Here is a 25,654-nt window from a genome sequence, read left to right on the forward strand (position 1 = left end):
GCTGCTTTAACCTATCACAGTCAGGGAATCCTCGTCTTGCCCCCACCACGCAGGCCGTCCTCATTTTCCCACAGGTGAAACCTCCTCGCCTCCGCGGGTGAGGGAGGGAACCTGCAAGAGCCTCGCCAGAGGGGAACCGCAGGTGGGTAGGTGAGTGGTCGTGATGGGGGCTGGAACGGGACTAGGATAAGAGCTTCAGGATTTAAGACCTGAACTCAGGACAACCTTGATAAACTTACGAGCAGCTGGAGCTTGGGCAGGGCACTTCCTTCTGAGCCTTAAAGTCACTCACTGTAAAAATAGGAATAGAAATGCCTAAATTGGCGCATCCGCGCAGCTCCCCGCACCTGGTGACTGCACAGTTAAGTTTCCTTTCCTCTGCACCACTTCACCTGTTGAGCCCGAGCGTGGCCCTAACACCACGCCCGCGCCGGCACCGACCGCACGCCTTCTCCCCAGCGCCGAAAGTGATTTCCTTTCCTTCTATTTTGTCGAAATTTCCCCTTCCGCCTCCTAGAAGCAAGGCCAGAGCCGGTAGAGGTGTACCTTTGCTCCTTGCACAACACGTATTTATCAAATGCCCACTGTGTTTTGGGCACTGCTGAGCATCGGGTTTGCACTGGTCAATGAAACAGGTTTGCGATGTAGGGCTTACAGTGTAGTGGGAGATACAGACAGAAAGCAAGTAAAGTAAATAGATAGCAATTGCAACACACACACATTCCTATCCTTCTTCCCTAGTTATTTTTCTCTTTAGTATTTAACATTAACATAACACATTTTCCATTTTGATCTTGTTTAACGGCTGTCTCTCCCATTAGAATATAAGCTCCTTGAGTGCAGGGGTGTCTTTCTTCACTGCTGTGAAGTCTGCGCCTTGAACAATCCCTGGCACATAGTGAAAAATATGACTGGTAGGTTCAGGGAGGGCTCTAAGGGGGAGGTGACCTTGAGAAGACCTGAGGGTGAGACGAGTCACCCAGGCAGAGGCAGCAACATGTGTCAAGATCTAGCTTCTTCGACTGAAAAATAGAGGCTGACAGGAGATGTGAACCGTGTCTTTAAAATTCATAAGGAGATTTGCAGATACCAACTACTATATATAAAATAGATAAACAACAAGTTTATATTGTATAGCACATGGAACTGTATTCAATATCTTATCATAACCTGTAATGAAAAAGAATATGAACACAAATGTATGTATGTATGTATATGTATGACTGAAACATTATGCTGTACACCAGAAATTGACACAACGTTCTAAACTGACTATACTTCAGTTAAAAAAAATTCATGACAGATGTGGCCAACTTGTCTACTAATTTCCAAAAAACCAGGGAAAGTGGGATTAGTTAAACATAGAGAAGGTAAACTTAAGGCAAAGATGAATAAGAGCTTGGTGGTAGAATATGGAAAGAATAAAACACCATGTTTCCTCTCAAGGGGGTCTCAGTCTGCTAAACCTTCCAGAAATCATAGAACCAGCAGTAGAACCAGGTTTTCTTTCCTCTAAAGAGAAACCTTTCCTCTCTAGGAGAAAGATTTATTGCACATGGAGGGAATACCCTTCTAAAACCAATGATAGTTTATGGTAAGAGAATTTGGACAAATTCTGATCAGGAAGAGTGTTGGGCACCAGGCAGAAGATTGGATTGTATCTAATAGGTGATAGGAGCTGTTAAAGATTGCTAAGCAGAGGCTGCTGTGATCAGAGCTAGTGGCAGGTGTACTGATGGATGGTGTAGGGGAGACTGGAAGCACATTGTTTGGGCCCATGGAAAGCTCCAATGTAAACGAGCAAGGGAAACAGGAAAAGTGGGCAAGTTCTTAAAGCTTAGGACTCCTGGAAAGTGATTGTTAACCAAGAAAGGGGCCTTGCCTGTCCTCCTGCAGACTCAGTGGTTTGTTCCTCTGCTTTCCCACAGACTTGGCCCACACCTTGTTTCTAGCACTTTATGCACAAGTGAAGCTGCTACCATTGGGAGGCTCCAGGGTGTCCATAAAATTCAGTGACAGTTTGGCAAGTTGGGTCCCTGCTCTGTGCCAGCCCAGCAACGGGCACTAGGAGTTGAAGATGAAGACACTCTCCCCTGCCCTCCAGAACTATGCAATCTAGGGAGAAAGAGCAGCCTGGAGCTTTAAAAGACCGGGTGTGCGTACTAACCTTGCCACTTCTGGCTTCCTGCCCAGGCCTCAGTTTTCTCCATTGTGAAATGAGGAAGAGCATGGCCTCTACTTATGAATGGCTGTCGGGAGGATTGAGGGAGTTGGTGCAAAGTGCTTGGCACAGACTGGCCCAGTATGTGACATCTATTCTTATAACGATAATTATCTGTTTAGTTGATAACTCTCTTCCAGGCCACGAGTTCTTCCAGGACACAGGCGACTGTCACTCACCTCTGTGTCCCACCATATCACTCAGCAGCCCCTGCCTAGTAAGTGTCTAAGGCAGGAATGAATGGGAGGAAATCCAGGACTGGAGTTCTTAGAGGTAATTGCGTTTTAGAGGAATAGATATTTACATCAAACAATATTTTGTGACATCAGACTTCCCCGCAGTTCTATTCTGAGACAAGAGGGAGGGAACACCCTCTTTTTTTTTTTAATTTAAATATAGTTAATTTACAATGTGTCAGCTTCTGGTGTATAGCATCATGATTCAGTTATACATATATATACTCTTTTTCATTATAGGTTATTACAAGATATTGAATATAGTTCCTTGTGCTAGACAGTACGACCTTGTGAACTTATTTACAAAACAGAAACAGACTCACAGACATAGAAAACAAATTTATGGTTACCAAAAGGGAAGGGAGGGGATAGATTAGGAATTTGGGATTAGCAGATACAAACTACTATATTTAAAATAGAATAAAATAGATAAACAACAAGGAATACCCTCTTTTACTTTCATTTGCCTGTGGAATTTTAAATGCATAGTTTCCTTGCAAGTGAGATGACCAGGTCTATTTCTGTATAAACTGTGGAGTCCCACATACAAATTTAGAGAACCTTGATAAATCCCAAACTGCCGTCACAGAAACATCTCAAAATAAATCATAGCCATTTAAATTTTCCTCCCTGATATGTCTTACAGACAATGCTTACCTAATGGCCCTGAAACCAAGCTCCTTTCCTTCCTTCCTTCCTTTCATATAACACTTTTAAAATACACGTATTTTAAAATACACACTGCATTGGCTCATAAAATGAATAAAAAATAGGTCTCTGCCCTCAAGGAGTTCACAGTCTCAAAGAGGAGAGAGATGTAAACATGTGGTTTCTGAACAGTGTGAAATGCTACAGGGTAGAGATTCATTACCTGAAGAGTATTTATTGAGCACCTACGGTGACCTGGGCTGGACTAAGTGCAGTGAGTGCTACAGGAAGCAGGAAGCCAAGCAGGCCTTCATAGAAGGCGCCAGCCTGTTCTCTTCCTCAACCCACTCACCCCTCCCTTAGTGTCAGTTATCCAGAGCTCAGTCTGTAGACTCAGGTACAGATAAGGCCTGTTTAATCCAACTGACAGCAAGATTTTGCCCCTGGGGCTCTCAGCATACCTCAGACTGAACTACCGTTTCCCCTCCTTCCTCTCTCCTCTGAAAGTCAACCTGTCTTGGGCCCACTAGCTACTCAGGGATCCAAGCGAAACACCTGGATGTCCCTTCTAGCTCTCTATCCCCTTCCCCTGCTTACCTCACATCCAGTCCATCTCTGTGTCCTCTTAATTCCTGCTTCAGGATTTCTCTATTTGACCCCGTCCTATCATCCTCCCTGCTGCTGCCCTGGTCCAAGTCCTCAGCACATTTCATCACCTTTCATCATGACCTCCTCCTCCGTTTTCTTGTGGTTTAGGAACAATATGCTCTGAAACCAGATAGAGCAGAGTTTAAGTCCCAAGGCCATCATTTGGGGAGCTCTGTGACCCTAGGTAAGTTATTAAACCTCTCCAGACCCCCAGTCTTCCCATCCATAAAATGGCATCTCCATTACTGGCCTTGTTGTAAAGATTAAATGAGATGCAGCAGTTTGGTAGGTGACCCACCAACAATGCTGAGTGAAAGAAACCAGACACAGAAGAGTACGTTCATATGAGTCTATCTATATAAAGGTAAAAACTGGACAAAGCTTATAAATAGTGGTTAGGGTTGCAAACAAAGTTGGTACAACTAAGGAAAAGCAAGGGAATGATTGTATCAAAATTCAGGACGGTGGTTATGGTGCGGGGCATTTGGGAAGGGACACGTGTGGCTTCTGGGATGCTGTCGGGGTTCTTTTCATTTGACTGGGTGGTAGTTACAAAGGTGTCATTTTATAACATTTTAATTTATTTTTATAACTTTTATAATGAATTGTACATAAATGTTTTACATCATTTAAAATATTTTAAGTATTCAATGAGATTTCCCACGTAAACTTAATCCAGCCCTCAGAGCACAGGAAGAGGTCAGAAAACCGTGGTTGCCAGTTCTGATTTCTGTGTCCTGCCTTCCTGCCTCCCCCACCAGGCAGCAGGTCCCGGGGTTGGTTCATCCCTGTCTTTGGTGCTCACACAGAGCTTGGCAACTGCAGGCCTCAGAGAGAGTGAGAGGAATAGAGGTGACCAGACTGTAACCACAAATTTTCCTTCTCCCAGGCTGGCAAGGGAGCAAGGCCTGGGCCCCTGGCCTCAGAGAACCAAGCCTGCTCTGTGAAGAGCCCTAGTTGTCCCTCGCAGCCTGAAGCCCCACTGGCGATGGGCGAGAGGGAGGAAGATGACAAGGAAGCCTGGCTGCAGCTTCGACCAGTGGAGCCCTTGCCTTCCCAGTGCTGTGGCGCTGGCTGCTCGCCCTGTGTGTTCGACCTCTACCAGCGAGACCTGGCAAGGTGGGAGGCAGCCCGAGCCAGCAAGGACAGGAGCCTCCTGGGTGGGAAAGAGTCACAGGTGAGGAGAACTGCTCCTCAAACGAGAGGGCCAAGTGGCAGCATCTACCTGGCTTTGGCCCTGTACAGTGTGCCTGATCGGGGAAGCTTCCTTTGACCCTGTAGAGCGGAGAGAAAAGTGTCAGCTTTGTGGAAGTAGACTGATCCAGGTTTAAAGCCTGACCTTGAGCTGGTGTAGGGGTAGGGGAGAGGGGAGGTAGTCGTGGGGGTGAGGGGAGATCCCTGGAGTGAACTGGGTGTGGGCATTTTACAGGAGAGGAGATCTGTGAGTCATGGCACTCAGAGAAGTCTTCCCGAAGGAGGTGCCAGTCGGGTGGAATACTGAGGGCACAGGGCTGAGACTTAGAAGACATGAATTTGAGTCCTTGCTTATAGTGTAACGTTGTACAAATAACTCACTAGCACTCAGGCCTCAGTTTCCCCACATGTAAAATAAAGATATTGGATTAGATAATCTTTAAAGACCCATCAGTTTCTAAATTCTGAAATCTGGATTTCAGCAGGTGTGAAGGGCGGGTGAGTCTTTCACACATTGGAGATGAGTGTTCTTGATAGAGGGCACTGCCTGAGCAAATAAAGACTCATAGGTGGGAGGCAGCAAGGTGGTCTTAGGAGTTCAGAGAAAAGTCTGGCATCTGATGCCTACGAGATAAAATAAGGCTTGAAGCCCATCCACTTACCCTTGAGTGTCCAGCTAAGGACCCTGCACGTTGTCCTGGGGCTAAAGGGACCGTACAAGGCTTCAGAGCAGGGTGAGCTCAGTGCCACGGGCTCTGGCAGTCTTAGAGCATGAAAGGGAAGTAAGATGGGACGACTCTGTTATACAGAAAATGTATCGGCCGCGATACCTCTCCTTGGGGAACGGGTGCTCGTGAATGGTTGCGTGTCTCTTGAGTCCCAGCTTCTAGCTTGTGAACCTTTTCCTGTTGCAGAGCTGCCCCTCCAAGCTGAGCCCAGAGACCTTCCTGGCCTTCCGCATCAGTGCCGTGGACAAACTTACCAAGGACACCTACCGTGTCCGGTTTGCACTACCCAGAAATAGCCAGCTTGGCTTGCGGCCTGGCCAGCACCTCATCCTACGGTACAGTCAGGTAGTGGGAGGACCCAAGCTCTGCAGCCCTGCTTTACCGTTTGTTAGCTGTGCGGTTGAGGACAAGTTGCTTAACCTCCCTTAATCAACTGCGTTTGTCATCTTCAAAGTAAACATAGTAATACATAACTCAGAGAGGGTTCTTGGAATTCAACTAAATAATGCATTTTCATAATGAATAATAATAGCAATCATCTACTATCCAAGGCACAGTTCGGTGCACTTACACATCTGGGCTCATTTAATCCTCATGAAATTCTGTGTGGTGGGTCCCAGTGTCATGCCTGAGGGGAAACTAAAGTCAGAGAGATTCGGGAGCTTACCCAAGGCCACACAGCTAGGAAATGCTGGAACCTGGGTTTGAAAGCAAGCCATGTGGCTCCAGAGCTTGCGGTGTTAACCTCATATGATTATCACCAGTTGATAGAAAAGACATGGTCATTGAGAATAAGGGACTTGCTCAGAGCCATGTAGCTAATAAGTCATGGAGGCTGGATTCAAACCCAGACGGCCTGCCTTCTGAGTTACACCCGTCACTCCTCTGAACTTCCTGCTTCTTCCCAGCTTAATTTTCTCCTTAATTAATCTCCTCCCATCTCGACCCTCACCTCCACCTCCCCAGGGACAAGACCCTTTGGGACCTCCCACTGGAGGTGTCTGCCAGGCAGTTGACTCGCTGGGTCTGAAGCTCAGCAGAGGGATCTGAGCTGCAGATGTGGATGTGGGAAATATCAGCATATCCCTGGATTATGGATGCTCCCACATATGCATTCGGGAGCATATGTGGCGTGGAAAGAGGGAAGGAGGTAGGGGTAAACCTTGGCGACTCCAGCATTTACAGTGTTGGCAAAAGGAGGCCGAGCCAGCAAAGGAAACAAGGTGTAGCCAGAGGATGAGAAAGAAAACCAGGAGAGAGCTTACGACTAGTCACACTCGGGCCACTTGCCTCATACTGACCCCTGGTGTTTGTGCCCAGCTCATTCTGGCCTGTGGCTTGGCTGGCAGTCCTTAAAGCTCACTATTCCAGTGGACAGGAAGGGTCACAGGACAGGCCACAGCCCCAAGCAACGCGCATCCATAAGTCAGGGATACCCAGAGCTCCCTGCCTCTAGACTGGTCCCTCTCCTCCACCCTGTCTGTCACTCTGGTATATTCCTAACACTGACCATGTCACTCCTTGTTCAGACATCTGGTTCTCTATGATGCCTCCCCAGTGACACCCTAACCCAAGGCCCCAGCTTCCTCACCCACCAAGTTCTTCCCCCTCGTCCCCTCATTCTTGCCCCTTGTTCCAGCCCCAAGATCCACTCACCAGTTCCTGACTTGCCCTACGTTATCCTGCCTCTAAGCTTTTGCCCAGATTATTCCCTCTGCCTGGAATTACTTTTCTGTCCTGTCCTCGTTTTTACCTGTTAGCGGCCTGCTCATCCTTTAATACCCAGCTCAAGGAGGCCTTCTGAGGTTCCCCAGGCAAGAGTGTAAGTCAGTTTTACATCTGTCTTAGCAAATATCACAGTGGTCTTTGCATCTGAGCCATACCATATGTTCTGTTTATTATTTCCCTGTCTGTTCTGCAAGTATGTATTGAATATTTCTGCCCAACTTTTGATACATTAGGACAGGCCTTTTTCAATCTTTGCATACCTCAGAGAAGAAAATTTTGCACATAGTAGGACTCAAGAGAGGAGTGCTTAGGTACTCCAGGGAAGCTCTGAGGAACAGTGGTGAGGAACCCGACTCCGGAGGCAGACAGAACTATGGGTAAATTCTAGCAGTGTGACCTCCGGCAGGCAACACCCTTTCTCTAAGCCTTGGTTTCCTCATTTTGGTTATTGTTTGGATTAAATGAGATATTGTGTATAATATGCTTGGTGCATTGTACGCATTTAATACAGCATGGCTGCATGATTATCCACCTGGCCCTCTTGTTGATAACACTGGAGAGGACTCATGCGTGGCATCTGGTTTGGACTAGGGCACCGTTAAAGATCCTTTCAAGTTTGGTGCTCCTGGCACATGGTAGTGTTTGATAAATGTTAAGTACTTGTTAAACATAGTTGTTTTTATCTTGATCATTCTATGGTCAAAGAGAGGTTAGGAAAAACCACAGTGATGTCCTAAAACAGCTCACTTTTCAGTGTACTTTTTAAAGCACTTTTTCATTTGTAATCCCAATGAAACCACATGGCAGAGGCATAGATGGTTGTCCCCCTTTCTCAGAGGGGCAGCTGAGGGTTTAAATGACCTGCCCGGGGTCTCACAGCCAGCACATGGCAGTGTGGAAGCCCAGTGCTCTTTTCTTGTGCTTCACTTTGGCTGCCCCTCGGTGAGGATCACTGGGGCTGACTGGGCCCCCACCTTCACTTTCACCAGCCTGGCAGAGTAGGTACTGTAAAGGTTTGTTGACTGGCTGAGTCCCTGATTGAGTGCTTCTCTTTCCCAGAGGGATAATAGATGACTTAGAAATTCAGAGAGCCTATACGCCCATCAGCCCTGCCAACGCAGAAGGATACTTTGAAGTTTTAATCAAGGTGAGTGGATTCACACAGATGTTCTAAGGTGCTAAGGACTGGACCTCCATTTGCCAGTCTGGATTTGGTGGGGCAGTTCCTTCTGATGTGGGAAAAGCCACTGTTCACATGGGAGGAGGCTGGCTTGGGGGAAGAATGGGATGGTGAAGGAGGCCTTTTCCCATCTCTTTCTTTCCTGGGAAGAGGGGCTGCTGGACCACCAACAGAGGGCATATTCCCAGCAGGTTTTATGAAAAGGAGGCTCAGACTGAGAAAGGTAAAACTGCTCCTTCTCACCTCCTTACTGTCAATGGAAAGTGAGCATTGAGCCGGGGAAGGGGAAACCAAGTCACTGGCACCTACTGTGTGCTGGGCACGGGCATCCAGAGAGAGTCGGACATGGCACCCGCCCTCAGACAGGGGCCAGACCGGGACAGGGTAGTAGATACCGTGACAGGAGGCCCCAACCCAACTCAGTAGCTGGAGCTGCAGGGAAGGTGGGCTCGGCTTCCTAGAGGAAGCTGTGTGTTTGGGCTGGATGTTTAAGTCAAGAGAGGAAAGGAAGCTCCAAGTGCTGGAACAGCATGTACAACAGCAGAAGAGACATCATCTAGGGAACTGTTAGTCATTTGTGCTGGGACAGAAGAGGATGTGCAGACAAAAGGTGGGACATGGAGGACCTTGTGGACCAAACTAACTTGAGTTTGCCTTGCAGGGGGGTCAGCAGGGGCTGGGGCATTTGAATTGGGCCTCAAAGAAGGAAGACAAGTTAGCAGTGGCAGCAGTGGCATTCCAGGTTAATCAAAGACAGGGAAGGGTGAAATAGAACAGAGTCTTGTGGGACCTACCCAGTCTGAGTGGCAGGAGGAGAGATGCTTGTGGGGGCAGCCAAGGTGGGTAGGGAAATTGACAGAGATGAGATGAACAAAGGATACTGGGTACAAAACACTCCAGAGACCCAAAGAATAGGCAACAAATATATAAGAAGTCATGAAGGAGCAATTATGTGCCAAAATAATTAGGTTGAACTACATGAAATTGCTGACACTCTAACGTTTTTGACTTACAGAACACATTTTCATATGGGTCAGCGTAATACCTAGTTTTAGATCATCATTTCCCACATGGAATCCTAGGGAACACCTGTATTTAAGAATAGTTGTCACACCCTTTATCTCCCTTGTAGGACAGAAATGATCCCCATTTCATTGATAAGCAAACTGAGGCCCCAGGAGGGCCTGACGCTCCACAGGTAGTAGGAAGTGTGGCTGGTGGGTGAGCCCTGGCCTCCTGATTCCAAGACCCCAGCACCATCTCTGGCTGCTGCCTTCCCTGCCTGCCTTTAGAGTTTGAGTATTTATTCCCTCACACATAAGCTTGGATGGGATCCCTTCTCCACGCAACTGTTTGTCTGGGAGATTCCACAAATCCTCTCCAAATGGCCTGCTTCCCCAAGCTGCTTGTCTGGGTGTGTTTCTATTGAAAGGATAAGCCTGGAGACAGTTCTTTAGGGCAGCTGGATCTCTCCCAGCTGCAAGGCTGATTTTCTCCTTCGTTTACCGGAAAGCCTCTTTAGAGAGATGCTTAATTATCCCTAAGCTGCTGGCTAGGAAGAGCTGGAAATGTCTTTGCAAATTGGGAAGGCAGGCAGGTTTTGTAAGGTTTACCCTCCCATGTAGTTGGGAAGGAGAAACTCCCATTTCTCAGGCACCTTCTGGGCACCAGCTACTGCTCCTAGCTCTTTATTTTAATTATCTCGTTTCAGCCTCATAACCACCCTGTAGAGTAGATCATATTATCCCCACTTTACAGATGAACAAGCTGAAGCTCTGAGAGAGTATGTCATTGTCTTAAGTTTCCTTGGGTAATATGATCCCAAATGGAAAAACAGAGATTCAGTGTCAATTCTGTTTAATAAGTGTGTGTTGAGCATTTACTCTGTGCCAGGCTCTGTGTGGGTGCTGGAGGCACAGAAGGAAGAATCCTTCCTTTCTCCTTGAGTGCTGTCAGTGCCACGGGGCCTCTAAAGCCACTCCTGGGGCTGTACCTTCCCAAGAATAGAGCCAGAAAACAAGGTGTGCTCTGAAATATATCCCCCAGCAAGGTAGGAGGAAAACTGTAGCCTTCTTCCCAGACCTCTTACAGGTGAGCCGAGGACTTTCCTTGCTTTATGCATATGGTGTCTGAGGAAGGCAGGGGTGGTACCAGAAGTGGCTGTGGATGCTTAAAAGCATGTCTGGTGACGAAAGCCCAGCCGCTCCTTCAGGCCTGGTCATAATCTCTCCAAACACCTTCCAGTCTTGTCTCTCAGTGCTTCTCCCTGACCCCTACTCTGACATGTCCACTGGCTGTTCCCAGAACATGACCTGGGCTGTCCCACCCCTGACCATACCACACCTGATGCCCAGAATCCCCTTGGCCTTCCTGCTCCCATCCCCAGTGAGTTTGATCCTACCCAGTCTTCTAGGTCCAGTTCAAATACTTCCTCCTCCAGGAAGCCATCCTCCATCCTGCTCGATGGGAAGTGACTACACCTCCTCAGAACACCCCCAGCACTTCACCCTTCTCACAGGGGATTAGGCAGTCACTACCTTGTCTATGTCTGAGACTTAGAGCTCCTTGAAGGGAGGGCCTGAATCTGGATTCATTGATTCATTCACTTATTAAGTCCTTTCCACAGTTCAGGCACTGGCAGCCTTCTCAGAGCTTAATATCCAGCTGTCCCCCTTGCAGCCCTGGCATGGTGCCCCGTGCCAAGCGGGTTAGCACCCAGGGAGTGCAGACTGCCCCCTCCCCATGGAGGGATCCCCTCTACAGCCTTCATTTTTCCATCCAGCCAGGAAACAGTGGTGTAGGCTCAGGCAGAGATTGCCAACGAATGGCCTGCAGAATGACTCAAGCCTATAAATACATTTGGTTTTGGCCTACCCAGTGTTTTAAAATTTTGAATTCATTGCTGACATTTCAAAAATGGGAGATTTATCATAAAAATATGGATTTCCTGCCCCTCTTAGAAAGTCAGATCTGGCATCATTGGTCCTACGGACTATGTACTGGAATTTGCAAAATAACTTACTCCTTTAAAGAGTGTATTCATTCACCAAATTACCATTGCCCCAACCACTCACTCTTGTCTCCTTGATACTAAGACTAAGTGTTAGTTGCCATTAACCATCACATACCCAGTTCTGCACTGGGTATGTGATGGTTAATGTTACGCTGTGTTACCAGTGTGGCCCCTGTAGTTATTTGGTTTGAGACCTCTGTAGTTAAGGGTGGAGGTCCCACGGATTCTCATCGCAGTCTTGCCATTTACCTTCAGTGTAAGCTCCTGGGCCTCATCTGAAAACTGGGAATGACAGTCCCGACTTCGTGGATGATTAGGAGGATGAAATGAGATAACATATGTAAAGCACTTAGCATGCAGGAAGGGCTCCACCTTAGTGGCTGACATGGTTTATATTGGCAGCAAGTGCCTGTCCCAATGAGGTCTCCCTTTGTCTGCTCCCAGTGCTACCAGACTGGGCTGATGTCCCGGTATGTCGAGTCCTGGAGAGCAGGAGACACGGCTTTCTGGCGAGGACCTTTCGGAGGCTTCTTCTATAAACCAAACCAGGTTAGTGCCAGCCCTAATTGGTCAGGAGACCCCACCCAGCTTAGCTTCCAGGGCTGAGGTTTCCTTGTGTCAGGCCATAGAATCTCACTGTGCCACCTTTTGAGCCCAAACCTAATCCTGAGAGTATCCTTAGGGTTAGATGTGGGAGGAGAGGGAGGAGATACTAAGAAACAAAACTGCCTACCTCTGTTCCAGAACCATCCATGCCTACCCATTGCTTGGAAAAATTCAGACCAAGAGCTTGGTATTTAGGGCCGCTATGCCATCTGACCCTCAGCTGTCTTTCCAGTTTCACATTCCATTTACAAGATTGTAGGGACCACTCTCTAAATGCACCCTGTGGCTTGCTGCTTGTGAGTCCCCTGCTTCCCAGCATCTTCACAGCATTATCAGATCCTTCCCTGACATTCCCAGGAAGAATGAGTAATTTCTCATCAGTTGGTGCATATCTGGAAAGCAGTTTGACAGTATGTACCAGGAGTCTTAGGAATCCTCACATCCTTTACCCAGGGATCCCACCTCTGAAGTCTGTCCTATGGAAAGAATCCAGAATGCTGACTTACACGTGTTCATTGCAGCTTTATTTACAATAGCAAGAAATTGGAGACAATTCAGTATGCAACAGCAGAACAGTTAAGTACACTGAGTTATAGCTACTTGATAGACTATTATCCTGGATTTTAGAATTATGTTCATAAATGATGTTATATGCTTATGCTGTGAGATCAATTGGCAAACACTAGGTAAAAAACTGAATGTACGAGAAGTTAGGAAACTAAGTTAAATTGCACAGAAAAAAGAAATTTTTTAAAGCAATAAAATGTTAGTAGCTCTGGGTGATTTTTATTTTCTTCATTATACTTTCCAAATTATCCACCATGCATATCTATTACCTTTGTAATGAGGAAAACAAAGCAAAACAAGAACAAATGGAAAAGAATGAATCACTCTTCCTCTCCATTCTTTTTGTTTAATTTAAAAATAGCTTTTATTGGTGTTTTTCCTGATTACAAATGCAGTATCTGTTCATTACCCCCCAAAACATCAGCAGATACAAAGAGGCACAGTGAAAATCACCTGTAGGCCACCCACCCAGACATACCAGCCTTACTACCATAGCATATATCCTTTCAAATCCTCTTCCGTGAATGGGCGTGTATACAAGTGTACACACACCCATTTGTGTGCATAACAATGTCAGGCACGTATGTGGCACCTCCCATGTGCCAGGCTTTGATGTTAGCGCTTGCTGTGTAAGAACTCATTCAGTCCTCACAGCAGCTCTTAGGCACTGCTACCCCTGTGCTGCAGATGTGAGGCGTGCGTGGATCAGTGCTCTTCTACACATTCCCTGGGCACTAACCATGCTCAGCCTTGCGTTTTAGCTGAGGCTGTCCCTGTGTCCCCCAGGACCTTGAGAGCAGGCTAGGAATTGTCCCTGTTTCCTCCTGACCTAGAGGGGACACCTGCTGAATGTGGTCTTGACCACCTTTTCCAGGCGGAGCATCCCAGGACGTAGTGCCAGCTGTTTGTCTGCATCCACTGGCCCCTGTGGAAACTTCCTCTCTGGAAGGGCGTAGGGCCCAGCCATGAAGAGAAAGACATGGTGTCTCACATGTTAATGTTTGGCTGCTGAAACTGTGGCTGGGGCTTGCTCTGCTGTGTGAATACTGGGGTGTAGCCCAGTCTAGCCACTCTGCAGCCGTCTTCACTAAAGATGGACCACGTTGGCGCTGAGGCCGGCACATTAGCATCTGTCTGACGTTCATTCCACAGACACTCATAGGTATTCAGGGCCAGGCCAGTGCTGGACACTGGGAGCTCAGAGATGGGCCAGACGAGGCCCCTGTGCTCCAGAAGTTCACAGTCTGCTTGGGAGACAGACACACAAATAGATGACCACAACACAGTGTGGCCAGTGTGAGGAGGGGTGCACCGAGGGCTATGGGAACACAGGAGGGGTCCCCCACCTGCCCCAGCTCAGGGAAGGCTCCCCATAGGAGAGCCTGAGCAGTGATGGGAGAAAGAGGGGAAGCGTGAACCCAGGACAGGATGACAGGCCAGCAGCAGGGGCTCAGTGCAGGGAAGGAGGCTAATTGTACTAAGCCCCAGGCTCCGTAACGGGCACTTTACGTCACCTCATTTAGTCCTCACAGCAGTTCCGAGATAGGTGGTCTTCTCGGGGGGTGCTCTTATTTTGTTACCAATGAAGCAACTGAGGATCAGAGGAGTAAAAGATCTTACCCAGATCATACGGCTGGGAATTTACCCCAGATCTGCACAGCTCCCGATAGTCCAGGAAGTGTTCCATGCCGTAGTGTGCTGTGCAGTGCAGTCACATAAAGCGAGTGTCTGTCAATAAAGCCAGTGAAAAGTTGGACTGCAGTCACAGAGGCCTAATCTCTAGAATTGATGGGAGTGAATACCTCAGAGCGCAGGCAGGCACTAACCTTCAAGGCACTGACCTTAAAGAGGCCTAGAGCCAGGAAATAGGTTCAGTGAGGGGAAGCTGATGGAACCGGGGTTGGGGTGCTCTTGGGAACTCACCTTTATTGCCTGGCTCTCTGTGCCAGCACTGTGCCAGGCACTTAGTATAGTGTCTTATTTAGTCTAGAAAAGAGAGGCTCAAGGGCCAAGCCAGAGCCCTCAGACCTCTGCAGGGCTGCCCTGGGGCAGAGGAAGCAGCCCAGGGGTCAGGACTGGGATGGGGACAGTGGACTGGCTTTGGCGGGAGCAAGTTTCAGCTCCATGTGAGGTGGGAAGCCCTCCCTGGCAAGGACAGCCTGTAATAGAGCAGACTGCCTTGGGAGATGGTGGGCTACCTGTCAGCAGAAGTATACAAGCAGAGATCCGTGGGGATACTTTAGAAGGCAGCCAAGCCACTTGCAGGATGGCTGCACCATTATGTTCCCTTTTAGCCTCCAGATTCCATGATGTCTGTTCCATAGACCTCACAAGCTAGGATGGTTTCCTGGAGGAGGTAGAGAGGGGAACTCAGACGGGTGGGACACCCAGGGCAAGCAGTGCCATCCAGTTCAAGCAAGCCCAAAGAAAAGGCCCCATAGTGGGTGGGTGGGGTGAGACCCCCTCCTTAACCTACTCCTATCATGTACTGTCCTGTTCCCAGTACGGTGAACTCCTCATGCTGGCTGCAGGCACTGGCCTGGCCCCCATGGTGCCCATCCTTCACAGCATCACAGACAATGCAGATGACGAGACATTCATCACCCTGGTGGGCTGCTTCAAGACCTTTGAGGGCATCTACCTGAAAGCCTTCCTCCAGGAGCAGGCCCGTTTCTGGAATGTCCGCATCTTCTTTGTACTCAGCCAGGTAAGCCAGGGGCATGACTTCCTTCCCTGATTGAGACTCTGTTGTCCCCTTGCACCCATCCTGAGGACCTGCTGTGGGCTCTCTGCCTCATGCTATAAAAGTCATCCCTGCCACTGGTGGAACCCCCACCTGTGCCTGGCAAGGAAGGCAGTATTGTCATGTTCTTACGCAGATGAGGAAACTGACACTCAGAGGTGAAGTCACCAGCCCCTGTCGTGCTGCTAGATTGAGTGAAGCCAGGATTTGGGATTTGAGCCTGAGGCTGTCTGATTCCAGAGCACCAGCTCTCACCCACTATCCTTTGCTGCCTGCCATCTACCCTCTGGCATCATCCGTTGTATGGGCAGGGAGCCTGCTTGTGGAATCAGTGGGCTGGGGGCAGACATCCTCTGGCTGTGATGGCTCCTTGAGGAGGGAACACGTGTCTGGATCACCATGCTCTCAGTGCTTCACATAGTGCCAGGCACGGAGTAGGGACTCACCCCAGCAACAGTGGGTGAAGCACACTGGATCCAAGTTCACTGCATTTATTAGGGTCCTTACCACATCACTTTGTCCCTGCATTGGAGGAAAGCTGCTTTCAAACCCTCCAAGCTACAGCTACTCTAGCCGGAAGCAGCTCTGCCTCCTGAGCCCTCTTCCCTGTGATTCCTCATCCCCTACATTCATTCAGGCCACCCTTCCCGGACCCTCACCTCAGGGTCACAGCCTGTCTCGCCCCTTACCTCAAGCCAGGCCCTCAGCTATCTTTGTTCACTTGCCTTCTGCTGGTCTGTAGCTTTGTCTGTCTTTCCTGTACCCTTGGGTTGAGGTCCCCTGCTCACGCCCCCCCTCTATTCTCTTGCTCAGGGTCAGCCTCATTGCCGTGTACTTTGGAGCACATTTCTCATCAGTTTCCTCTTGAGGCAGCTTTAGGGTGTCCCTAAAGACTTACATCATCCTGGCTGCAGGGTGTCAGGAAACCAGAGGGTCCCCGGGGTCAGAGTCCACAGGCCTGTCCACGGGGCAGGATGCTCAGTGATGTGGACACTTGAGGGGGTCATGCTTGGTGAACATTAGCAGCAGCAGCAGTGCCCAAGGTCAGGGATGGAGCAGAGGGTGGGTGTACAGCCGAGTGGAGAGGGGCAAGGAGGGCCACTCCTGCCAGCAGCACACTCAGCCCTGCCCGAGAGCCTGGTCCCAGAAGGTGGGAGAAAGGTGGGCTCCTGGTAGTCACCCTGGCTGTTAGCCAGCCTTCCTTCCCCCCACCATGTGCCAGGTGCCAAGGATACAAAAATGAAGATGACCTCTCCCTGCCCTTTAGGTGCTTACCTAAATATGGGGAGACAGCCACAGGGATGGCTGACAAGGGCTCCCCTTCACTGAGCGCTTTCTCTATGCCCGGCACTGTTCTCAGTACTTGACGTGTAAACTCATTTAATCCCACCACAATCTTAGGAGGCTTGTACTGCCGTCATGGCCATTTAAAAAATGTGGAAACTGAGGCACAGAGAGGTTAAGAGCCTTGCCCAAGGTAACACAGCAAGTTGGTGGAGAGCTGGTGTGAACCTGGGTAGTCCTGCCCCAGAGTTCGTGCTCCTATTGCTTGTCGGAATAAGACAACACAGGGGAAAGTACCGTGGACGGTGTTCATGATACCGGTGGCAAGCAGAGAGGGCTTCACAGAGGAGATGGCATTTGAGCCTGGGCTTGAGGGCAGAGTTAAAGTTCACCAGCAAGAAGGGACCTTCAGCTGGAGGTGGGCCAGGGCTTTGGTGATGCTAGGGCATCAGGCGAGGAGGCTGGCCACCAGTGGCAGGGCCAGGTGAGGGGCAATGGAGTGAATGGTGCCTTCTGCCCATCTGTGCTCCCTCCACCCTGGGTGCTTCCTCTCCTGCCTGGGCAGCAGCAACAGCATCCTCAAGGTCTCCCTGCTCCAGCCACTCCCTGCCGATTTGTCCTTCATCCTGCAGCGGAGAGAGCAGCTCTGGCCACACCACCGCCCTGCTTCCTGCCCTTCCCTGGCTCCCCGCTGCTCTCAGGACCATGTGCAGGCCCCCATGGCTGTGGCAGCCAGCTGTGGCCTTGCCTCCTTCGCCACCTGCCCCTTCCACTGCCACATGCTGCATTCTGGTGTCACTGGTCTGCCTGTGGTTGCAAGTGCTCTGTGCTTTTCTGGCTGCTGGGCTTTTGCTTGTACTGTTCCCCTTGCCAGGAGCACTTTTCCCCACTTCTTCACCTGACACCTACTCATCCCTCACATCTCTCTGCTGAAATGTAATTCCATCCTGGGAACTTTCCCTGAGCCCCCAGGCTGGCACAGATGTTTCTGCTGTCACAGCCCGGGCTCTCCTTCACAGCACCCAGCCCACTGCACCATCATTGTTTATGGGTCCTCTCTCCACTTGAGCAGCAAGCAGACCCCACGCATCTCTGGGTGCATAGTCAGGGTGAGCTGTGCTGAACCTGACTGGCCTAGGGGAAGTGGGCAGTGGGAATGAGGGGCGAGGCCAAGGGGCCCCGCTGGTCGCTGCCTTCAAGGGCCCACTAGGTGGGTCAGGACACACAGGAAGATCAGATCATCAGAGAGGGTCCCCAGTCAGCAGCACAGCACTGTCCTCAGAGGCCTTGAGGTCCGATGAGCTCTGTGAGGTGGACCCCAAGGCTGTGTGAGTGCACCTGGGATTAGAGGCCTGCATTCACAGAGCCTCTCCCGAGGTTTCCCCACGCTCGTCACAGCAGCTCAGAGAGGTCACAGTCACTCATCCGGAAGTGGTAGCAAAGCTCAAATTCTAACCCCAACCCCTCTCTCCATCTCTCTCTCTGCTTGGCCCCAGGAACTAGAAGTTCACCTCAGTAGGGTCTGCAGAGGTGATGGTCCTGTTCTGTTCGGGGTTTTGTTTGTTGTGTTTTGGGTTCTGGTTACGTGGTTTCTTCTCTTTGTTAAAATTCTCCAAACTATATATAGTTAATGATTTTTATACATATGTTATACTTCAATAAAGTGTTTACTTAAAAGAAATTCTTGGTGGGGGAGGGTATAGCTCAGTGGTAGAGCTGCCTCAGCATGCCTGAGGTCCTGGGTTCAATCCCCAGTACCTCTATTAAAAGGAAGGGAGGGACAGAGAAATTCTTCCAAGTCAGCTAGTAGTGGCAGGAGCCTGGGGCATAGTACACCTCCAGATACGACCTCCAGCCTTTTCATGGGAGAGAAAGAAACCCTTCTCTTGGCTAAGGCACTCTGCCCGGGATCTCTGATACACATAGCCAGATGAGGCCAGGAGCCCTGTCTGTTTCAAGCAGTTGCCGTGTCCCCATTGCCTAATACAGGGCCAGGCACAGAGTCCACTCAGTAAATATTTGTTAACTCAACAAGTTAATTGAAACCTTAAAACAAATGAACAAAAGTTATGCTCTAAGGGTGACAGTAATGGGTAAGATGCTTTGAAAAGATGCTAGGAGACCCACAGTCCCGGTGAGAGAATATTCCCCCCAGAGTGACAGGCGCAGTGGCCCCTGGGAGGTAGTGAGAAACGGTAGGACCCAAGTTCTGGTCCTGCTGCTGCCCTTGCTACATTGTGTGCCCCGAGGGACACCCCTCCTCCTCCTCATGCCTCCTGTTGTGGAGGATAGCTGCCCACCCACAGGCCTTTGTGAGGGGGTTCTGAGTCCCAATGTGAGGAAGTGCCTGGCTCATGGTAGGGCTACGTGAAGGATGGCTTCCCACCCCCTCTGCCTCAGTTTCCTCATTTGACAGAGAGGCGCTGACTTTGTGAACTCTGAGGACTCCCTGTAGTCTCCCCCACTATTTCTCATCATCCCAGGAGAACTCCCCAGAGCAGCTTCCCTGGAGTTACCGGGACAAGACCCACTTCGGCCGCCTGGCCCAGGACCTGATTGAGGAGCTGGTGGGCTCCTGCCGGAGAAAGCCATTTGCGTTGGTCTGTGGCTCCGCCGAGTTTACCAAGGACATGGCCAGGTGCTTGCTGAGCGCGGGCCTCGCCGAGGACTCCTACTTTGTCTTCTAGGCCTGGCCTCCCTTCCAAAGCTCAGGCCAGAGGCGTGGCACTGGGACACAGGAAGGAGCACAGACTGGTCTCGAAGACGTGAAAGGAAGACCGCTGCTAACTCTCCAAGTGACCTTGGATGAATGTGTACACCTCTGTGCACCTCCGTTTCTCATCCACCCCGTAAAGTCCCTGACTCCCTCAGGCAGGCATCTTGCTGCTGGGTGGAGGGAGGAGGGCGGATGGGGCTGTAGGAGCCCTGAGGAGGAGAGTGCCCAGCGTTTGTCAGGGAGGACTCCTTGGAAGGAGCCAGGTCCCGGCTGAGTAGGAGTTGGCAGGAGAAGGGGTGGGAGGGGCTTCCCTGGTTCTTCAGACGCCAGGGTTTGTAAGGGGCTCCTGTCAGGCCCTGCCCTGTAATGCCAGTGCCAAAGCCTGTCTTCCCTGAAGACTACGTATCTCTGTAGCCTCGGGGTTGGCTCAGATGGGGCCCTCACTGAGTCTTTAGGGAATGACCATAGGGGAGGCTGAGAGCTCTTTGGAGAAGGAACTTGATATATGTTCCTCCAGTGCCACAAGCCTGACTCGATGAAGATTGTGGGTTCTGTGACCTGACCACATATCAGAACAAGGTGGGGCCCTAGATTACCTTTATTTTGTTTTGGCCCCAGGCCTCTCCTGCTACAAAGGGCTTCACTCCCAGTACCCCTTCCTTGGCTTAAGAGTCCAGCCCAGAGTCCTTTCCCAGCAAAAGAGGCATGAAAGCAAATGCCCCTCCCTCCTGCAGGCTGCCGGCTCAGCCTTCTGCTCAGGCGCCCTGGTGACGGTTGCTATGGAGATCTAAAGATAGAGCAGGAGTCAGGAGACCTGGGTCCTTCTCCCTGCTCTGCCCACTGAGCTGCTGCTGATTCCAATCCACTCCCGTCTTCCCTTCCTACCCCTCTTCGCTACCTACCTGAATGGGGCATGCCCTCCCCAGGGAATCCAGCACTCCTGGGTAGCGCACTGCAGTTAATGAATTCTGCTTTTTGCAGCCTGGGCTCCAGCATGCTGCTCCAGCTCAGACTGGCTACAGGCAGTCCCAGAATTGGAATATTAAGCCATGGAATCTCAGAACCAGAGAACCAGAGAATTATAGAGTTAGAATTTTGCAGTCATAGAATCATAGTCCTCATCATATCATAGATTAAAGCTCAGAACTCCAAAAAGCATCCCGTCTACGAGACTCATGGTATTAACGGGGAAACCAAGACCCTGCGAGGCCAAGGGACCCGCCCAAGGTGAAGTGATAGTTCATGGCAGGGTCAGTGTTGAAGCCAGGTCTCTGGTGTCAGCCCTGTCTTCAGAGTTCTGTACTAGCGATTTTTAAACTGAGCTCTGCAGGACACTAGGGTTGCTGGCATGGCAGCAGTGAAAGGATGACCAGGGGGAGTCTCCAGGCCCCCTTTCACCCAGAGCAATTCTGGTTTTAGCCCATTTATATCATGGGGCTTGGAGTCATTTTCGTTTGTGAAACAGGGTTTTCCTACACTGCCCAAAAAGTTGTGACAAATCTCTATGCTGTGCCATGTTCAATAAATAATCGTGACAAGCAGTTGGGGGATGGTGTCAAAGGTTCAAAGCAAGTTTCACGGGCAGAATTCCATGGTCAAATAGACGTGGGGAGCACTGCACGTGACTCTCACCAAGAACCATGCGCACGTGAGCATGTTAAAGGCTCTGAAAAGTCCGGTAGTGAAGAGATGTTTTTCATTTTGTTTAACCCAAAGTTTCCCAGACTTATTTAACTAGAAAGCATTTTATCCTCTAGAATCTTTTGAGACTGGCATTCCATGAACTACGCTTCAGGAATTGCTAGTCTGTTGCAAAGGTGTCTTCAGTACAGCATAATGAGTGGGAAGGCCCTTCCCTGAGCGTCAGAGGTCCCCAGCAGGAACTGTGATCTCTTAGAACCTCTCCTGTGACTTGCGCGGGACATTTTTTCTTTCTCAGGGCCTTTCTCTGAAATCTGAGCATCCTCCTCCACCCTTTCCTTGCCCTCACTTAGCATGTCCTGTTGAGTCTACTCACACATACTCCTAGAGGGCCTGTTATGAGCAAGACCCTAGTGTAGGTACTGAAGAACCAGCAGTGAACAGGCAGGGCCGTCTTGGTAAGCTCCATCACAGAGCTTAGAGCCCAACAAGGAGGGCAGAAATTAAAGTTGTGATTCTAAAAGGGATGAGTGTGCTAGAAAGGGAGGCACAGCGCAGTAGGAGAAGGGATGGCAAGGGCTTTAACCTGGCCTAGGGGACTGGGTAGGGGACGGCCACTGAGGATAGGGGTCTCAAAGGCAATCCTCCTGCTCTTAGTTAGGGGTGATGGAGGTCCCCACTTAAGCAGGGAGGGATCTGGGGCAGTTCTTGTATGTCTGTCTTTGTCCCATTTTTTAGATATTTGATGTTTAAGTGTGAGATATGGCCACCCAGGGATAACCCACAGTTCCTCTTATCCTAGAATGTGTTGCCCCCCACTTCCCCTCACTTTGTGTGGGATCTGGGCAGTCTGGGTGCTGGTGGGGTCTCTCATCTTGGGACATTGGTGAGGGCCCAGCCACACCCTTGGTGCCAAATGCTAGGGGGCTCATGTCATCTGGAAACTTGAGAGCTCGTGGCTGTGTCCTGTGCCTCTAAAGATGATTAGTGAGCCCAAAAAGAAGACTCTTTGAATCAGGGGTCAGCTGGCCCATTCCTCCCTTTCTCCTGGTGCTGCCCCCTGCCACGTGTCGTGGGAGGTGTGCTGTCAGGGTGAGGGGGCTAAAATCGAGGACAGCCTTGGTTCCACCCTCACCTCTGCAGCATTCCCCTCGGCCTCCAGCCTCCAGCCTCTCCCCCACACCCTCTTCCACACTGCAGTCAGACCCCTTTTTTTCAGAATTTTAATAAGAACACTTAACATGAGATCTACCTCGTAACAAAATTTTAAGTGCACCGTACATTGCTGTGGAGTGTAGGTACAGCGGTGGGCGGCAGCCCTCCACAGCTTATAGAGACCGCTTTTTCTAAGACAGATCTGAGTGCATCACTCCCTTGCTTAAAATCCTTCAGGGGCTCCCTGCTGCCCTCAAGATATAGCATCTTGACTCTGCTTACCTCTCCAGACTTATTTCAACATTTTATGTGACTGTCCCCCTCCCCACCACTCTTACATTCCATGCCTGTTCTCTTGGGTCCATCAGTCCCGTCACATCTGAGGCTCCCTCTGCCCGGTCCATCCTTCCACCCTCCTGCCGTCCACTCACCTTTGTCTCCTTGTCTGTAGAGGGCTTACTTAGCTCAGTGCCACTTCCTCACAGAGGCCTTGCCTGCCTTTGCACTCCGGGTTAGATCTTGTACATTATTCTGTTGTCGCTCCCGTCAAACTGTCTGCATGTGAGCATGTCAGGGGCCCGTACCGGGGCCTGTTCATCGTGTCCCCAGCGTGGAAGGGTGCTCAGTATTTCCTGGGTGTCAAATACCCGAGTAATAAACAGCTTACCTTCATGGAGTGCTTTACAGGTTGCAAAATGCTTTTCAGCTACATTGAAACACACGGTTGTCACCAAAATGTGTACTATTTTATTACTCCAATCTACAGATGAGAAAACGAAGCTTCTGAGACATTAAACAGTTCTCCAAGGTCATTCAGGGCTACATGCTGCAATTGTGATATAGGTTATATATGACACGTGGGGCACCCAGGAGATGTGAATAAAGATTTTCACTGCTGTACTATTTGAAACTGCAAAGAATAAAAACTACCTGTGTGTTCATCAGCAAGTAAATGAAGAAATGAACTGTATAGACTCATACATGGAATACTATACAGCAGTTAATATGAGGGAGCTAGATCCGCATGCATCAACTGGGTAAATCCTAAAACTATAACTGAGTGAAAAGCCAATTGTAAAAGGAAAGGTACAATGAGATACCCATATTTGGAAAGTTTAAAAACACAAAATAATACCAAATGCTCAGGAAGGAGGCTCACCAACTTCCAGGAGTGGGGTGACTTCTGACAGACAGAAGGGAAGGGGAGGGGATGGGATGGGGGCTTTTATGTGTATCACCTTATTATAAAAATATTGGAAATGAGTATGGCAAAATATGATCATCTGGTAAATCTGAGTAATGGGTTCACTGTTGTCTGCTTTATTATGTCCTACCTTTTTTGGCGTTTGAAATAGTTTCATATTTAAAGATTTTTAAAAATTAAATTAAATATGCCTGGTCAAAGTGCTTCAAAAACTAGAGGCTTATAAACATTCATTCCTTCTCTCCCACCTCAGGATCAGCTGTGCCCTTTTATGCCTCCAAGCTTTTCCATCTTCATCTGAAACTATTGTGAGCACCTACTATGTGCTCTGGTCTAGACACAGCAGTAAATAGCAGTAACAGTGCCCAGCACACGGAGCTTCCATGCTGTTCCCTCTGCTTGTCCCTCTTCTTTTCCTGGTAAACTCAAACCAGACTTCCCAGACACCACTGTTTTAGACTTTGTTTTTCTTACTTTTTAAATTTTATTTTGTTTTCCTTTTTAAGTGAGGTAGACCTAGGTTCAGCTCTATTATTGATTCTGTAAGTATCCAGGGCGAGTAACTTGGCCTCTTTGAGCCTCAGTTTACTCATCTATAAACTGGAGACGGTACCAGTGGTTTCCCAGGGCCGTGTGAGGATGAGGGGAACATGTGCGGTGCCCAGGGTGGGCATGACAACCAGCCCCCTTTCTCTCCTCTCACAGGAGGCCCTCCCCAGCAGCGCCAGGCTCATGCTGGCCTCTGGACGACAGGACTTGTTCTCAAACTTTTCACTCTCGCGAACTCCCCTTTTTATTATTTTTCCCATGCTTTGGAGGATTTTGATCCCAAATTGCATGTATTAAGTCATTATTAATTTATCTCCCATTTTTTATTAATCAAAGACATAGATAGCTGCCCCTCAGAGCCTCTGATCTGTGCAGCCCGCCGGGAGCCGCACGTGGCTGACATAATTCCAGCCAGAGGCGAAGGAGCTCAGCAGCGCGTGTGGTCTGAGTGGCCTGGGGAGGGGCACTCGGAGATGCTCTGTACTCATTTGCTTTCCATTGACTGTGAGTCGTGGAAGCAGCTGGCCTTGTCCGGGTGGGTGCTGTGTTCCCAGGTCACTGACTGATGGGCCAGGGGCTGAGTTTTCTCTGCCAGACTCTAGCACAGAGCCACACATGGGTCCCAGACCCCTCATCCCACAGGGCTCACTCCAAATAGATGGTGTGTACCAGAAGATCATGGGGTTCACGTAGTGGAAGGTGGCAAAGCTCTCTGCGTGCAGGTCCCACAGGCACCCACCGGAGACCACCACGCCATCCTGCCCCTTGCTTCCAATGCTGATGGAACACACCGGTCTGTAGTGGGGTGGGGTGACAGCCTTGACCAGTTCCGGGATCTCTGCACTCAGCAGGGCAGCCAGGCAGGCACACTGGGCTGGGTAGTTGGCCACACCGGCCAGCTTGGAGGGCAGGTAAGCCTGCATCAACTCCTATGCCCGGACCCAGGGGAACTTCACCTCTAACCTGTCTGCCCACAAGGGGACCTGGAAGGAGGAGAGGAGGCGGACAATGATGGAGAGCGTTTGTAACAAGGAACATAGAATTGGTGCCTGAAGCCTAGTATGTTGAACATAGAACCCTGAGTCAGAGCACTGGGATAGACAATGGAACACAGGACCTGGGACACAAGAAAATAATTTTACAGCTCGGTAGTGCTGTGCTTCCAAGGGGCTCAGCCTGTAGTAGGTAACGCAGGGCCCATGGCCCTGACTCCCCTCCCTGTCCCTGCATCCCCAGGCCGCAGGCCTGCTCCTGGATGATGCTGATGGGCCAATGGTGGTTCAGCAAGAGCTGCGACTGTGTTCTCGAAGATGTCTGATTCTGGAAAAGTGAGGACGAGCATGGAGATAAGTGACACCTGCTAAACATGTCCTGAGTGCCAGGTTTTAGTCATCTGTTTCAGGTGGTTTTTGCCCCAAAGCAGACTCTGAGCAAGGATTTGGGTGCAAGAAATTGACACAGGAGGGGATTCAGAGAAGCCTGGTGAGGAGTGGGGAAAAGCCAGCCGTGCGTGTGTTGATGGGCAGGTTTCCCTGGTGTAGCTGGAGCTCATCTGCTGGGGTCCCGCCATCCACTGCAGAACACCCTCAGGAC

At 49.8% G+C, this 25,654-nt stretch overlaps 1 protein-coding gene across 9 annotated transcripts; it reads left to right on the forward strand.

Moving 5' to 3' along the window:
* Nucleotides 1–11: 11 nt before the first annotated feature.
* Nucleotides 12–25,564, forward strand: CYB5RL (cytochrome b5 reductase like). 9 transcript variants are annotated; one of them, XM_074376434.1, is made up of 7 exons: nt 14–142; nt 4,643–4,930; nt 5,862–6,010; nt 8,463–8,550; nt 12,041–12,145; nt 15,273–15,476; nt 25,298–25,564. In XM_074376434.1, exons 2-7 carry the CDS (start codon nt 4,742–4,744, stop codon nt 25,391–25,393), a joined length of 831 nt encoding a protein of 276 aa, XP_074232535.1. In that variant the 5' UTR covers nt 14–142; nt 4,643–4,741; the 3' UTR covers nt 25,394–25,564. The 9 variants fall into 9 exon arrangements, with proteins under 9 accessions (XP_074232532.1, XP_074232535.1, XP_074232533.1 ...); XM_074376432.1 differs by lacking the exon at nt 25,298–25,564 and adding an exon at nt 19,252–23,273; XM_074376428.1 differs by lacking the exon at nt 25,298–25,564 and adding an exon at nt 15,649–18,477.
* Nucleotides 25,565–25,654: the final 90 nt, after the last annotated feature.

The sequence above is a fragment of the Camelus bactrianus genome, chromosome 13, assembly GCF_048773025.1.
Source record: "Camelus bactrianus isolate YW-2024 breed Bactrian camel chromosome 13, ASM4877302v1, whole genome shotgun sequence".
In the NCBI taxonomy this organism is placed as follows: domain Eukaryota; kingdom Metazoa; phylum Chordata; class Mammalia; order Artiodactyla; family Camelidae; genus Camelus; species Camelus bactrianus.

What these genes read in the sequence shown, in the direction of transcription:
- CYB5RL (XM_074376428.1), top strand. Translation starts at nt 4,742, where the DNA reads ATGGGCGAGAGGGAGGAAGATGACAAGGAAGCCTGGCTGCAGCTTCGA. An exon ending in TGGGTGGGAAAGAGTCACAG is followed by an intron (nt 4,931 to 5,861) that starts GTGAGGAGAACT and finishes TTCCTGTTGCAG; the next exon opens with AGCTGCCCCTCCAAGCTGAG. An exon ending in ACTTTGAAGTTTTAATCAAG is followed by an intron (nt 8,551 to 12,040) that starts GTGAGTGGATTC and finishes GTCTGCTCCCAG; the next exon opens with TGCTACCAGACTGGGCTGAT.